Raw genomic sequence first — 14,377 nt, forward strand, 5'->3', positions numbered from 1 at the left:
AGCCCCACTGCCATGAGCATGATGACATTGGGAATGTCACCTTCAGCAATGCTGGCCCTGAGGGACTGAGTATGGCTGGAGCTCCCTGCTCAGCTCTGCCTCTCTCCTCCTTCCATGAGAAGAGACAAGGACCTCAGGAAGCACAACAGCTCTCAAAAAAAAAGGAGAAAAAACTTATAAATAGTGTGTCCTGCCCCAGAGCCAGGAAAGGAAAGTAAACAGCCTCTGCTCCTCCTCCCAGCTTCCTGAGGGAAGTGTCTGTATTCCTCACAAAAACAGCAGCTGAAGGCAAGGCAGGGCTCTAGGGCCCCACACCCCACTCCCACCCACGGTGCCAGGGTCCCACATGGGCAGCTGGGGCTGATGCTCTGTGTCCCCAAGGGCTCCAGGTCCCTTCATATCCCTGACAGCCCCAAACAAGGTGTCCCTGCCCTGCTGCAGGGCTGTCCCCACTGTTGTATTTTCCAGGGGGTTTTGGGCACAAGCAGGGCTTCCCCAGCCCCTCCAGCAGCATCCAGGGTCTGGCTGGGGCTGGAGGCAGCTGGGCAGGGAAAGTGACAGAGGTGTTGACTCCAGCCTTCCTTCTCCTCCTCTGGAGGAGCACCTGGGGCTGAACCTGCACTGCCTTGGGCAGGCCCCTCCTTCAGCCAGTTCCACACCCATTCTGACATCTCTGGCTCAATCCACCACTGCTGAAGGCAGCGACTTTTGGGCAGGGAAAGCCCAAAATGCCCTAAAATGAGATTTCCATGCACTTCCTATCTGCTGCAACCTCTGCAACAGCCCAGCACCATCATCACATCTGGGCTGGGAGCTGCTCATTGCCACGTCCCTGTGGGGACCAGACCTTTGCAAACCTCTCAGGGTCATGGAGCTTTGCTCAGCACCACCCAGCTCTGCAGGGCTGGCTTCAAAAACACCACTGTAAATCCTCCTGTTGGATGAGGGAGGCAGGGCTCTGCTGGCTGTGCCCTCCTGAAAACCCAAACCTGCCACACAGGCACCTGGGGAGCAAGAACAGCGCATCTTCATCCTGCTCAAATGCTCCCCAGGCAGGCACAGGGGATGAAAAGGAGAAAACATTGATTTCACTTTTTATTTCATGCAGCAGTGCTGAGGATGGCTGCACAGTGAGGCCACTGTGTCCTCCTGGTCACCCCCCAGCCAGGCACCAGCAGTTAGAGCTGCTCTTCAGGGATTGGTTTCTCTGGGTCAGGATTGAAGGCACTTGAGGCAGTAGTTCATGTTGGGACTCAGGTGTTTAATATTTCTTATCAGTGGAACAGCCTCACAACCATGAGTTCTGTGCCTTCCATTAGCAAGGCACAAAATGGCTAACTGTCTCTTGTTACAGGGTCTTTTAAGACTAAACTATCCAATTAAGAAATGACACCTAGATTATTTTCCCTTTTAACCCAATAACTGATTACTCAAAGTCTGGAATGCAGATTTTTCTGTCCAATTACAAAACATCACCCAAACCCATGAAGAAGAAGGAAGAAGAAGGTAAAAAAGAACAACCTGCCTCCACCCTAAAACCTCCATCTTGCTTCATATTTCTTTCTAAATTCTAAAACCCCAAACTCTAAGTTTTCCTCCCTGTGATATTACACACTTCTAACCAACTCCACACCCCTAATCCCAGTGCTATCAATCAATTTTGGAAGTCCCACAACCTCAGGTCAGTTGTAGTGTTCTCTTGTGGGTCTATGCTTTTCAGCACAGAAAGTTTAAAATTCTCAGCATCCAGGATTCCAACATTTAGGGATGCAGCCAGAGGTCTGGTTCAAATCCCAGCAGCTCATGCAACAGCCCGGAGTCTTGCAGAGATGTCACAAGGGTGCCCAGATGCCATGGAGGGATCTGCCTCCTGCACAGGGACTCCACAATGTGGGAAATAGCAAAGGTAAGAAGATTTTTAGGAACTTGGAAAGGTAGGTCTTAGAAACAGAAAGAATAGAGAAACTTAGAATTAACTGTAATTGTAATGTCTGAAGGTAGAAAAAGTTACAACAGGACATGAAACAATAGTTTAAGTCTTAAGATTAAAATAGATTTTAAGATTGCAGAAAAATATGTTTAACAAGATAGTACAAGGTTAAGATATACCCTAAGATTGTAGAAAAATATGTTTAGCAAGACAGTAGAAGGTTTTAAGCCTAATGATGAAGTATTGTGTATTGTTAATAGAAAGCATACAAGTAAACATTGTGTGAATAAGTGTTTGTGTAGAATAACTGTCTGTAAGCTTTAGCAGTATGTTATTGGCTAGAAAGTTTTTAAGATGCTCTGTAACAAAGAAATCTTTGGCTGCTGCTGGCTTTACACGAGCTTTGCCATCTTCCTATTGCCTCAGCCATGTGATCAGGCTGATGCTGCAAATAAAGGTCAAGGAACATACCCCAGCAGGCCTGTCCTGTTTGTGAAAGGGAAAAACACACACAAACCAGCACTCACATCCTAACACACAGAGACCAGCATACACATCCCAACACACAGAGACCAGCACACACATCCCAACACACAGAGACCAGCACACACATCCCAACATACACAAACCAGCACTCACATCCCAACACACAGGGACCAGCACACACATCCCAACACACAGAGACCAGCACACACATCCTAACACACAGAGACCAGCACACAGAGACCAGCACACACATCCCAACACACACAAACCAGCACACACATCCCAACACACAGGGACCAGCACTCACATCCCAACACACAGAGACCAGCACACACATCCCAACACACAGGGACCAGCACACACATCCCAACACACAGAGACCAGCACACACATCCCAACACACAGGGACCAGCACTCACATCCCAACCCACAGAGACCAGTACTCACATCCCAACACATACAAACCAGCACTCACATCCCAACACATACAAACCAGCACTCACATCCCAACACACACAAACCAGCACTCACATCCCAACACACACAAACCAGCACTCACATCCCAACACACACATCCCAGCACACACAAACCAGCACACACATCCCAACACACACAAACCAGCACACACAAACCAGCACACACATCTCCCAGCTGGAAGCTCTGGAGCACACAGCTCACTGCCACCACAGCTCACCCCACTCTGCAGCCTGGGCACCCCAGGGGGGTCAGCCAGGGAACATCTGCAACATCTGCTCCTTCTCTCCTGCCTTTTTAAACAGAATATCCCACCAACAGGCCAGGGAGAGGCTTTATACAAGGCAACATCTATGCACAGAGCTCAGGAGGAGACCAAAATAAACAGCAAGGGATGCTGGCTCCTCTGGGACCTGCCTCCCAGCTCTGTCACAGCCACAGCCCCCAACTGCTTCCCATTAAACATCCTGTGCCCCTCACGTGGTCCCTGTAACCCAGGGGTTACATTTGCTTGCTTTGTTAAGCACAGAGAGCTTTCCCTGGGTTTTTGGACACATCAGAGCCTGGTGGGGCCGGGGCAGCGGGCGCCCCGTTATCCCCCAGCACACAATGGCAGCGTTTGAGAGCTCTAAACTGCTACCAGATGGTCACCTCCTGTTCCCAGGCAGGAAAGGGGGGAGGCTGCAGCTCTCATCTTTCAAGGAACCCATGGAAACCCAGCACAGCATTCACTGCTCACAGCCCTAAAGCTTCCCAGAGCCCCTTGGCAGGCAGCAGGGTGCTCACAATGCTTTTCTGGCCCAGGCTGAGAGCAAAGAGTGTTTGCCTGTGGAAACCCAGAGCACTGGGAGTATTTCTCTGTCTGCTCTGGGGTGCCCTGACCCCCAAGGGAGCACCAACTTTGACCCTCTTTCATGGAGAAAGTTTCCCAGACTGCAAGATAGACTGGAATCCACAAAAGTGTGCAATAGATCATAGAGAGCAGCATAGGTGTGTCACTGGGTGAGAAATTGAGGTTTTGGGATTTTTAGTGTGTTGTGGATGGAAGCAAGGTGGAGGGCACAGGGTGTTGTCCTGGGTTTCTTCTTCATGCTTCTTCTTCCTCCTTCTCCATGGATTTGGGTGGCATTTTGTAATTGGGCAGAAAAGTCCCCACTGCAGCTCTGTGGGATCAGTCATTGGGTTAAAAGGGGAAATAATCCAGGTGTCAGTTCTTAATTGTAAAGTTTAGCTTTAAAAGACCTTGTAACGAGATTATTGGCCATTTTTGCAGTGCTTTTCCAGCGTGCTGAGCCTGGTGTGGACAGGGTGCAAAACTTTAGATAAGATAACAATAAACAAGAACCGAACTGAAGACTGAAAAAATCCAGTGTGTCTCTCTTTCCTGACACAAAACCACTCCAGAAGGGTCTCCCCTGACAGGGGAGCCCCCTGGGAGGGCCCAGCCTGAGTCCCAGAGGTCAGGGAATTGGCAACAGGTACCCTGACATTTGCCCATGGGACCACCTGAGTCTGGCTTATCCAAACCTGCCCTGAGTGATGCCACTGAAGAGCTGCCACCACCCAGAGCAGAGCTGAGTGCATTGGAGTGAGCTGAAGGCTCAGTTATGGGGGCAAGGAGGGTGTTCTGCATGTTTCTATAGGGAATTTCCACTGTGTGTTAAACCTAAAGGTGCCACAGCAGAAAGGGAAGGGTGCTGCAGTACCACAGCAGGATATCTGTACCCCATCCTCAAAAACAAGGGGCTCCCAGCTCCCCTGAGCCCCTCAGGGGGGTCAAAACCATGGGGCTGAGATGGAAAATCCCTGGCAGTGCAGGCAGCAAGCGATGCTGCACAAGCTGGCAGGATTTTGTGAGTGCACACAGCTTCAAAACAGCCTGAGAAACTCAGATCCCCTCTTACACCCACAGAAACCAAGGCAGGAAATTTTAAAAGCACCTTTCCCAAAGCTTCTGGTGATCTAAAAAAAGAAAGAGAGAAGTAGAAGAAAGAAGAGGGGCTGGGGCCTCACGCCTTTTCTTCACCAATAAACCAACCTTGCTGCACTACATATACAAAATAAATAAATCTATCTATCTATATCTAAAAATATCTATATATATTTAGTGACACTCTGCTATTCTACCCTGACTCTCACACTGTCCTGGGTCAGGTTATGAACAGTTTATGCCCAAATAAATCCCTTCTCTGATTTCACAGACAGCCTTCAAAGGAAGTTGCAGCAGACTGCCTTCTCTGACAGGAATCACATGTACAAGGAAAGGCTGGCAATGTGCTGTCACTATGCAGGGCCTTCCTGAATGGTGTAAATGGTACCAAGAGGTGAGTTCTGGTGGAAATTTGGGGATAAATGCAAGTTCAAGGCTCTGACTTTAATCAAAGCAGCATTTCTCTCACTCACAGCAAGGTATAAAACAGCCTGAGGCTGATGCAGCAAACTGCTCCTTTCCCAGAAATGAACATGCAAAAGCAAAGTCAGGACTAAGAATAGAAAAAAACAATAAAATCCACATTCAGATTAATACAAAATCCCAGCTTTCCAGTCCCCATAATGCAGTTCTCAAAAGATTTTAGCTTGATTCTCTATTACACTTGGGTTTATATAACCATTAACTCACAGCAAAATGCTTCCAGATCTGACCAGTGTATTTTACATCCCTTATATTCATTTCATACTTGTACAGAAAATTACATAAAACACAGGGTATCCAGCCCAGCAGATTGCATTACTGGCTTTGCCAGGGGCTCACTCCAGCTCCTGTCTCCTGTCTGTGCTCCAGTTTCCTTTCAGAGGGGGAGGAGGAAGGAGAGAAATAAATCTTTTCTGTGCCTCCCATGGGGCTGTAGATTTGGTTTGGTTCACTAATATTTCTAAAATGCCTTGAAATGATTACCCAGAGACAAAAGTATGATGCAGATGGTCCTGCAGAGCCCAGCCTGCCCCGTGCTGGTGCCACAGATGCCATCCCCAGCTGGCTCAATCCCAGTGCCCATGCAAGGGACATGGGGAGTGACTCAGGGGGGTGACCAGGGACGGACTGGGTGATTAAATCAGGGAAGTCTCAATTGGAGAAGATGCTTTGATGGGTGGTGTTGTGATATGCTGGTTAAAAAGCTCCAGAAAAAGGGGGAATTGGGGCAAAGGAGGGCCCCAGGAGCCATTCAGCCCTGCAGTGCTGCCCACTCCTGCCTGCTGATTGCTGCTGTCCCTACAGCCAGCTCTGATGACTCTCCTGGAGGGGACACCCAGCACTGCAGTGTGAGCTGCTGTCCAAATGTCCTGAGGGCTGGCAGGGAGCAGAGCTCTCCTCCTCCCTAGAAACGTGCTTTGAAAAATAAAATCAAATCCATCCTTTACACATTTCCCTGCATTTTTATTTCCATTGGCCAAGATGACAGAAAGATTCAGTCCCAACCCCAGTCCTCACCACACTCCTTGTCCCCAAAACCAGTGGAGTGCTCAGTGCCACTGCCCTCACCCCCACCCCCAGGGCTGGGAGAGGCTGCAGAGCACCCACCTCACCCTAGCAAGGGTTTTTGTGATGCTTCTGTCCCAAACTGCCACCTCTACTGCCAAGAGGAGTGGCACAGACTGATGTCTCAATGTCCCCTGCCCTGCAATCCACAGGGGGCTGGCTGTTACTATGATATTTTCTGAAAAATCCCTTCATCAGGATTTTTCCTCTTGAGAAGCTGAGAATCCTCAGAAAAGAAATGTAAACAATAATGATCTGATTATTTTGGAATGCAGTTTGGAGATCATTTACTAACAGGTGTATCTTTGATTGCTTTTATGTGAATTGTGTTGACTTAATGACTAATTTTAGTATAGCTGTATCAAGACTTTGGTTAGTCACGGGTTTTTATTATCATTCTTTTCTAGCCTTCTGTCTGTATCCTTTCTCTACAGTTTAGTATAGTTTTAGTATATCATTTCATATTATGATATGATACAATATAATACAATACAATATCATATCATATTGTGGTGGAGTTTGCAGGGGTTTCAGGATGAGGGAAGAGATGAGAATTTGGACTTTATGTTTCAGAAGGTTGATTTATTATTTTATTATATATATTATATTAAAAGAAAATTACATATTAAAACTACACTAAAGAATAGAGAATGGATTTTATCAGAAAGTTACCTGGGAATAGAAAGGAATGGAATGATAATAAAATCTTGTGACTGACTAGAGAGTCTGAGATAGCTGGACTGTGATTGGCTTTAAATAAAAACAACTACATGAGACCAACCAAAGATGCACTTGTTGCACTCTACAGCAGCAGATAATTATTGTTTGCATTTAATTTCTGAGACTTTTCAGCTTCTCAGGAGAAAAGATCTTAGCAAAAGGATTTTTCATAAAATACGTCTGTGACAATATCATATCATAAAATAATAAATCAGCCTTCTGAAAACATGAAGTCAAATTCTCATCTCTGGGAGGCTGCAGGGTCACACAGCACCCATGGCATCTCCCCTCTGGGCACACAAACAGCCAAGGGCCAGCTTGGGTGGACACTGCCCCTGGGCCACTGCTCTGGAGGTGTCCCCAGGAGAGCCAAGGGCTGAGCTGCACCCAGCAGCCTCACAAAAGCAATCAGGGTAAAAGCCTGAGTCACAGCCATCAGGAGATGGGAGCTGCTCAGAATGAGCTAGAAGCAACAACAAACTCCTTCTTGCCCAGAAAGAGAAGCCCTTCTTGCCACTCCTTTGTTTATTACAGCAACAAACCCCTTCTTGCTCCTCCTCACCTGCACTGTGTGTGGCAGGGAAGTGAGGAGGGGGCTCTGCACCCAGGAGGGCTCTCCCCACGGTGGCAGCTGGGTTCAGACTGCTGGTGCCACCAGAGGGATGCCAGGACCAAACAAAACCCTGCAGGTGTGAAATGAGAGGTGGCCAGGACACAACCCCATCCCTGTGAAGGGCATGACAGCCCACAAAGAGCTCCCCTGATGGACCCTGACCCCCTCCAACCAGGCACAGCCCCCCAGGCACTGAACTCAGACCCACTGACTCATTTTACAGGCTCCAAACACGCTTAACCTGGATTTAGGGTCACTTGGCTTGTTGCTAAAGACCAAAGGGATGCCAGAGTGCAGGGCAGCAGGAGGGGACAGGGAGGCTGGGAGAGGGAAAGAGCCCACATGATATTCTTGCAGGAAGATGCTGCCTTAAATATCCAAGTCAGAAATGTGAATATCTGGAGTGATTATGGGCTCTGTAGTCTCCATTACTGCCTTTGAATTTATGACACGTTCCCATCCAGGTTTTCGTGGCTGCTGCCTCAGTCCTGGCTCCTGGGAAAAAGGGCTGAGCAGCTCCCTGCAAGGAAGGGCAGCACACCAGAAATTCAACCAGCACCCAGTGAGGCCATGGGGCACCCAGTGAGGTGCCAGGTTAATGCCTGGCAGTAATTTAGCCCCAGTGACCATATTGGCCATGGTCACTCAGAGCTCTCAGACCTGACCCAACAGGTCCCAGAGGTGCTTCCCACTCACTGCACTGCCCCAATGCACCAAGGGGCAAGGAGCAAAGAGTGCAGCACTTTAGGTGAGTCCCTTACTGAGGGAGAGGTGCTGCCAGGACTCCAGGTGCTGGGAAGTGCTCCAGCCCCTGCCTCACCTCCAGGCACTGTGCTTGCAAAACCAAAGCAGCTGCCCTGGCTCTGGTGCAGAGAGCCATCCCCTCCCTGTCCCCTCCCAGCCAGGCTCCTCTGCAGGGTCTCTTCATGGTCAGCACAGCCTGTGCTCACTCTGCCCAGGAGCTCACCTGTGCCAGCCCTGGGAGCCCTCCCTGCTGTCACACACAGCCCCAGGGACACTGCTCAGTGCCCAGCCCCTCCCTGCACAACAGGACTGTAAAAACAGCCTCTGGGTGATCCCACAGCCAGAGACCATCCCCAGAGCCCAGTTCATGTGGACAGAGATCAACTGTTCTTCCCTTTCCACTCCCTCACAACCTTTTTATTCCCAAAGAATTAGATTAACACAGGGACAAACCCAGCCCACAGCAGGTACCCACTGCTGTGACCAGGCAGATGCAGGTTTCTGACTTTGTGGCTCGAAGGACAGTTCTGCAGGGGAAGATACAACTTCTGCTGGGGAAGACACAAAACTTCCCTTCCCACAGGCACCTTCCTCTGGCTCCTTCCTCTCCCACCACAGGAGGATTTGGCAGAAAACTCCCATCCAGCCCATCCTTTTGTCCCAGGTGGAGAAACACAGATGTGGAATGAGAGAGAGAGAACACTGAAGGGGCTGTAAAGCCCAGCTTTGAGGGTATCAGAGGTGTCTTGGAGCACCAGCTGCATCAGTGAGCAGCTCTGGCCGTGCCCACAACGAGCTGGCCACCAGAAGAAACCAGTCACAGTGTGACTTTTTGTGGACAGCCCAGGAAATCCAACAATTGAGGAGCTTTGCTTCACTCCCAGGGCTGAGATGATCCAAGATGGAAATAGGAAAGATCTTTTTGCGTTTCCTTTTCCAGGCATTGAGCCCTGGCACACGAGGGACCGTTAGTCACACGCTCAGCTCCCTGCCTGCAGCTCATCCTGCAAACCCTTGGGCTGGGCTTGGAGGACACACCTTGGACCTGAGACACACACACACACAAAAACAAAGCACATCCCATCTCCAGGCCTTTCTACCCTGCTGAATTCAAGGCACATCACCCACACTGGCATGTTCCTGCTAATATTAGCCCGGGGTGAGTCCCAGCATGTGCAGCACGCGGCTGCAGCTGCTCCAGGGGCAGCAGGAACGTGGCCCTGCACAGCCCAGGGATGCAGCACGGCCACGTGTCCCACAGACATCCCAGGCATCTGCTCAAGGAGGTTTTAAGGATGAGTCTGTGAGTTTTGTGCACGTAGAAAAGTCTATTTATAATGCAGAGCCCTCATGAAAATGAGCTGGGTGATGGTTTTTTGTGGCACTGGCACTGAGTTTGTACTTCACTGGGACAAAGTCTGCTGGTGAGATACTAAAAATACCCTGCACTGGGTGGTGAGAGAAGTGTATGAAAAGTGTGCAATAGTAAGGAAGAGTAAATAAATAAAATAGCCAGAGAAACCTTCTGATCAGCAGTGTCATGTCCTGGCAGGGCTGGAGGCTCCCCACCCAGCTCCACAGCACTGCCAAGGCTCACCCACAGCCAGCACACGCTCCCCAAGGGAGCTGGGCTCTGGGAAATGGGAAAATCAGGGATTAGGAGCCATCCCCAAATGCTGTCTCATGGTTTCTGCCAGAGCAAAGCTGCCCCCCACAGAACCCCTGGGAACCCTCCTGCCTCTCCACACGCTCACAGCCCTGCTCAGCATTTCCAGCAGGCACAGTTTACACCCACTGTGACAATTTGTGTTTCAACATTACAGGGAAACTAATCTGGTGCTGACTGACAGCACTGGCAAAGGCAAGGAGTGCTTGGCATCGGTGCTCTGCACCAGAAACTGCCAGCAAAAACACACCTCAGTTACCCTGGGATGAGGGACTGGAGCAGATCTCTCCTGTCTCACAACCAGGCAGCAGAAACTGAGTGCACAAAGCTTCACACCTCTGGCAGGATGATGAGTTCCACGCTGTGGGATCATCTTTGTGCAGTACCACAACCAGCCAAAGCTGTGAGCAGGAGCATCACCCCCTGCACAGTGTGGCACCATGGGCACCAACACTCCCACATCACCCAGGCTGGCTGGATCAGGGAGCTCTGGGGTGCAGGGATTGTCACCTCACCAGGTGGATTTAGCACTGCAGTCTCCCCTCCCTGCAGCTCAGGGTCTGTGCCTGAGACCCCGGGGAGCTGAGGGACCCAGAATGCCCTCAGAGGCAAAGGTGAGCTTGGGAAGCACTGCTGAGCCACAGCTGAACCAGCCACACTCCTGAAAACCTGCCAGGATCTATAAACCCAGGGGCAGAGCTATTATGCTCTGTAAATGCTGGCAAACCACAGACCTAATGATGCTCTGCCCCATTAGAGACAGGGAAGCTTTTGTCAGTCAAACGAGGGGGATTAGAATCAAAGAATGGGTTTGATTGGGAGAGACCTTACAAATCATCTGTTTCCAACCCCTCTGCCATGGGCAGAGAGCACCTTCCACTAAACAAGGCTGCTCATAGTCCCATCCCAACCTGGCCTTGAACACTTCCAGGGATGGGACAGCAACAGCTCCTCTGGGAACAGTTCCTGGACTTTTCTAGTGCCCTCCTGCAGGAGCTGCTGGTCAGGGCAGGATGGGCACTGTGAGCATCCCCACCACAGCACTGGGCACGAGGCAGAGCACACTGCTGTGCTCTGCTTTCTTCTCAAACTTTGCTCTGGAAACTAAACTGCAATCAAGTACCTGGTGCTGCTTCCCTCTCCCCAGGAGCCCTTGCAGCCTCCTCAGGCTGGCAGCTCCACAGCCAAGGCTGCAGCTCCCTGCCTGCTGCAACACAGCAGGGACAAGAAGCCAGGCAGGGATGCTGGGAGGAAAACTGGCACGGATGCTGCGAGGAAAACAGGCAGGAACAGCCAGGGTGACTGGGGAGGGCAGGCAGTGTGTGACTGGAGGGAACAAAGAGAGCTCTGGATGGTCTGGTCTTGCTGCTCCGCGGTATTTTTGGCAGGTCTTTCCTGCTTGGCCAGGGGCTGCGTGGGGCTGAGGTACCCACCCAGCAGACGGGAACACTGCATCTCCTGCCCTACGGGCTGCAGATTAATTGCCTGCTTTTTGGGAAGCTGCTGTGCGAGGCTGAGAGCTAATTAAATTGTGAAACAGTAGCCCAGATCCCTGCTCAAGGGCAAGGCCAGACCTTTTGGCTTCAGACACACAGAGCGTCCCCCAGCCTCTCCCTCTGCACGGGCAGGAACTGTTAAGTTCTCCATAGACTGAAAATAAAGGAGCACGGAGCTGCTCGCTGCCACAGAGGAACACACACAGCCCAAAGAGGCAGCCCCGGGGCCCACAGCAGAGCCTTCATCGGATCCGAGTGGGGAATTACTCATTCTTCAGAGATTTAAATGCAATTGGGGCAGCGGGAGGGAAGCGGTAATTACATCACTCGCAGCCCTGCGGTGGGGAAGCTCAAGGACAGTCCCAAAGGCGCCCTTGAACCCAAAGGGGTGGCGGATTCGGGTCGCTCCGTGTCCCAACACTTGTCAGTCCCAATCTTCCCGAGGGACGTGACTTGCCTCAGCCTCCTGCACTGCCAGCTGCCCTGGGCTGGAAACAGGGGAGGTGGCCGTGTCTAAACCCCAGGGCCGGGATCGCAGAGACCCCAGCTTTGCCACCCGTTTCCTGCCTGACCTGGAAGAGGAACCCCGGCACTCCGAGCTCCCCCGGCTCCCCAGCAGGGAAACCAGCAGAGCTCTGCTCGCCGAGGGTCAGCCCGGCTTCTCCAGGAGGCGGTGGAGGCTCAGCCTATAGCGGTGCACACGCAGCCCCTGGATAAGCTTTCACCGCGGCCCCAACATCTCCGCTATTTCTTGTGGGCTTTCTGTCGGATTCTTTTTTTTTTTTTTTCTAGAAACCGCTGCACAAAGCTCCGCTTGGGTCGCTGCCAGGACGCGCCGAGCGCGTAGGGATGGAGCTGCTCTTCCAAAACTCTGCTCGGGAGGAAGATGAGCTCCCTCGAGCCGATCTCTCATCGCCTGCTCCAGGCACAGCCCCCCCAGCCCTCCTCTGCCTGTCTCTCACTCCCAGACCCATCTGGCAGCAGCACGCTCCCCGCTAGCTTATCTTCTTGCCTGGAAAAGGCGGAATACCGGGCAAGAAGAGCGGGGAAGAAGCCATCCCGGCAAGGGGGCTGCAGGCAGATCCTCCAAGGGCGCTGGAGCTCTGCCACGGGACAACCGCAGAGCTCCCGCTGCGGGGATTCGGGAAACTTGGGATCGTTATCCACATCCCAGCTACATCCAGGGCAGTGTACACATCCAGGGCTCTGTACTTTGCACACCAAAAGTGGGAATCAACAGAAGGGGCTCTGCCTGGCTTTCTTTTCAGACTTTCAGTCTGGTCAGCCGGGCGTTTTCAGCTGAAAAAACGACGTAAATCAACTCGGGAAGGGCAGGAAAGGAGAAACATCCCGTAAGACCCTGCCTTGGCAGATACACCACCGGCCGCAGCCGCTCCGGACAAAAGGCACCGACAGCCCTGGGGATGCCACCCTGGGGCATCCTGCTCCTTCCAGCCCTCCCTACCCGTGGGGTGCCACCCCAGCCTCGCCCAGGAGCCCCCCGGTTTCCACCGGGGCACCAGCGGTGCGGGGAGGCTGCGGCAGCCGAGCCCGGGGGAAGCCGAGCCGAGCTCAGCCCGCTCCGCCGCGCCCGCGGCTCCTCCCGGCTGCGCCCCAAAAGCGGCAGCTCCCACCGGGGCTCCCTCCGTGGGTTCCCCTCGCAACCCCCGCGCTCCACCCACCTTCGAAGTCGGAGATGATGCCCTCCAGGTGGGCGCTGACGGCCGGGTCGGCCATGGCGGGGCGCGGGGCGCTGCCCCCCGGCTCCGCGGTGCGCGCTGCGGCCGCGCGAATGGCGGAGGGCGAGCGGCTGCGGCCGCCCCCCGCCCCGCCGGGCAGCCAGCCATGCCCCCGGCCCGGCCCAGCGCGGCCCGGCCCGGCACGGCCCCTCGCCTCGCACTGGCTGCTCCCCACGCCCGTCACGCCGCCCCCTCCGCCGCGCCGGCCCCTCCGCGGGGCGGTGGCCGCGACCACCGCCCCGCCCCGATGGGTGCGAGGGGCACCCCCGGGCTGTGCCGCATCCCCCGGCCCCGCTGTGCCCCTCGGCTCGGAGCCCCGGGGAGGGGGAGCAGCCTGGGGAACGAAGCAGCGCTGCCCCACGGAGGGTGGAACCGGCCCCACACGGGCGGGTCGCTCCCCCGATGTTCTCCGGCACCGATGAGCCTTTCGCTTCTCGGTTTAGCCTTGTTTGGAAAGGGACAACTCGGCCACGCTCCGTTTTGTGATTCCTCAAAATCAAACCAGCACCGTGCTAACCCACCGCTGCCAAATCCCGCAGCCCCGCTCTGGAAAAATCATCGCTGCAGGGGCAGCGGGGGAGGCGAAACTTGCCCGGCACTCGATACTGCCACAGCTCCCTCCACTCCAGCCCCAGCCAGAGAGGAAAACGCTCTGGCATCGGCACCAGTCCCTTCCGTGACACTGCTGCCCCTTCCCCACCTCTCACACCCTCCCAGGTTGAGCATCTCGCTATCTGATGCTTCTCCCTTTCCGGTGTTGATTCAAATCCTGCCCTCTTGACCCTCTTTTTATCTTCCCCGCCCTGTGTTTTAACAACATCATTTTAAAGTGATGATACCCCCTGAAATGTGTCCAGGCACATCAACAGGAAAGGAAAAATGAATGGGTTGGGCTTTCAGTCCACTTTGGGTGAGCCATAAAGGAAAATTATGTAAAACAGTAGAACAGTTACTGCAGAAAGTATGAGCTTCACCACCAATGTCAACCTTTTAATTTCACACATTTAAAGCCTGAAAACACCACAGACTC

The 14,377-nt window shown here is 52.7% G+C and overlaps 1 protein-coding gene across 1 annotated transcript in view; it reads right to left on the reverse strand.

Annotated features, from left to right (window-relative positions):
• Positions 1–13,384, reverse strand: part of SEPTIN9 (septin 9) — a 79,287-nt gene extending 65,903 nt beyond the window's left edge. The window contains exon 1 of the mRNA XM_084218437.1: positions 13,291–13,384. Within this exon, the coding sequence (XP_084074563.1) occupies positions 13,291–13,345 (55 nt within the window). The 5' untranslated portion in view covers positions 13,346–13,384. The remainder of the gene's footprint in view (positions 1–13,290) is intronic.
• Between the last annotated feature and the right edge of the window lie 993 nt (positions 13,385–14,377).

This window comes from Fringilla coelebs (assembly GCF_963513975.1).
Source record: "Fringilla coelebs genome assembly, chromosome: 19".
Lineage (NCBI taxonomy): Eukaryota > Metazoa > Chordata > Aves > Passeriformes > Fringillidae > Fringilla > Fringilla coelebs.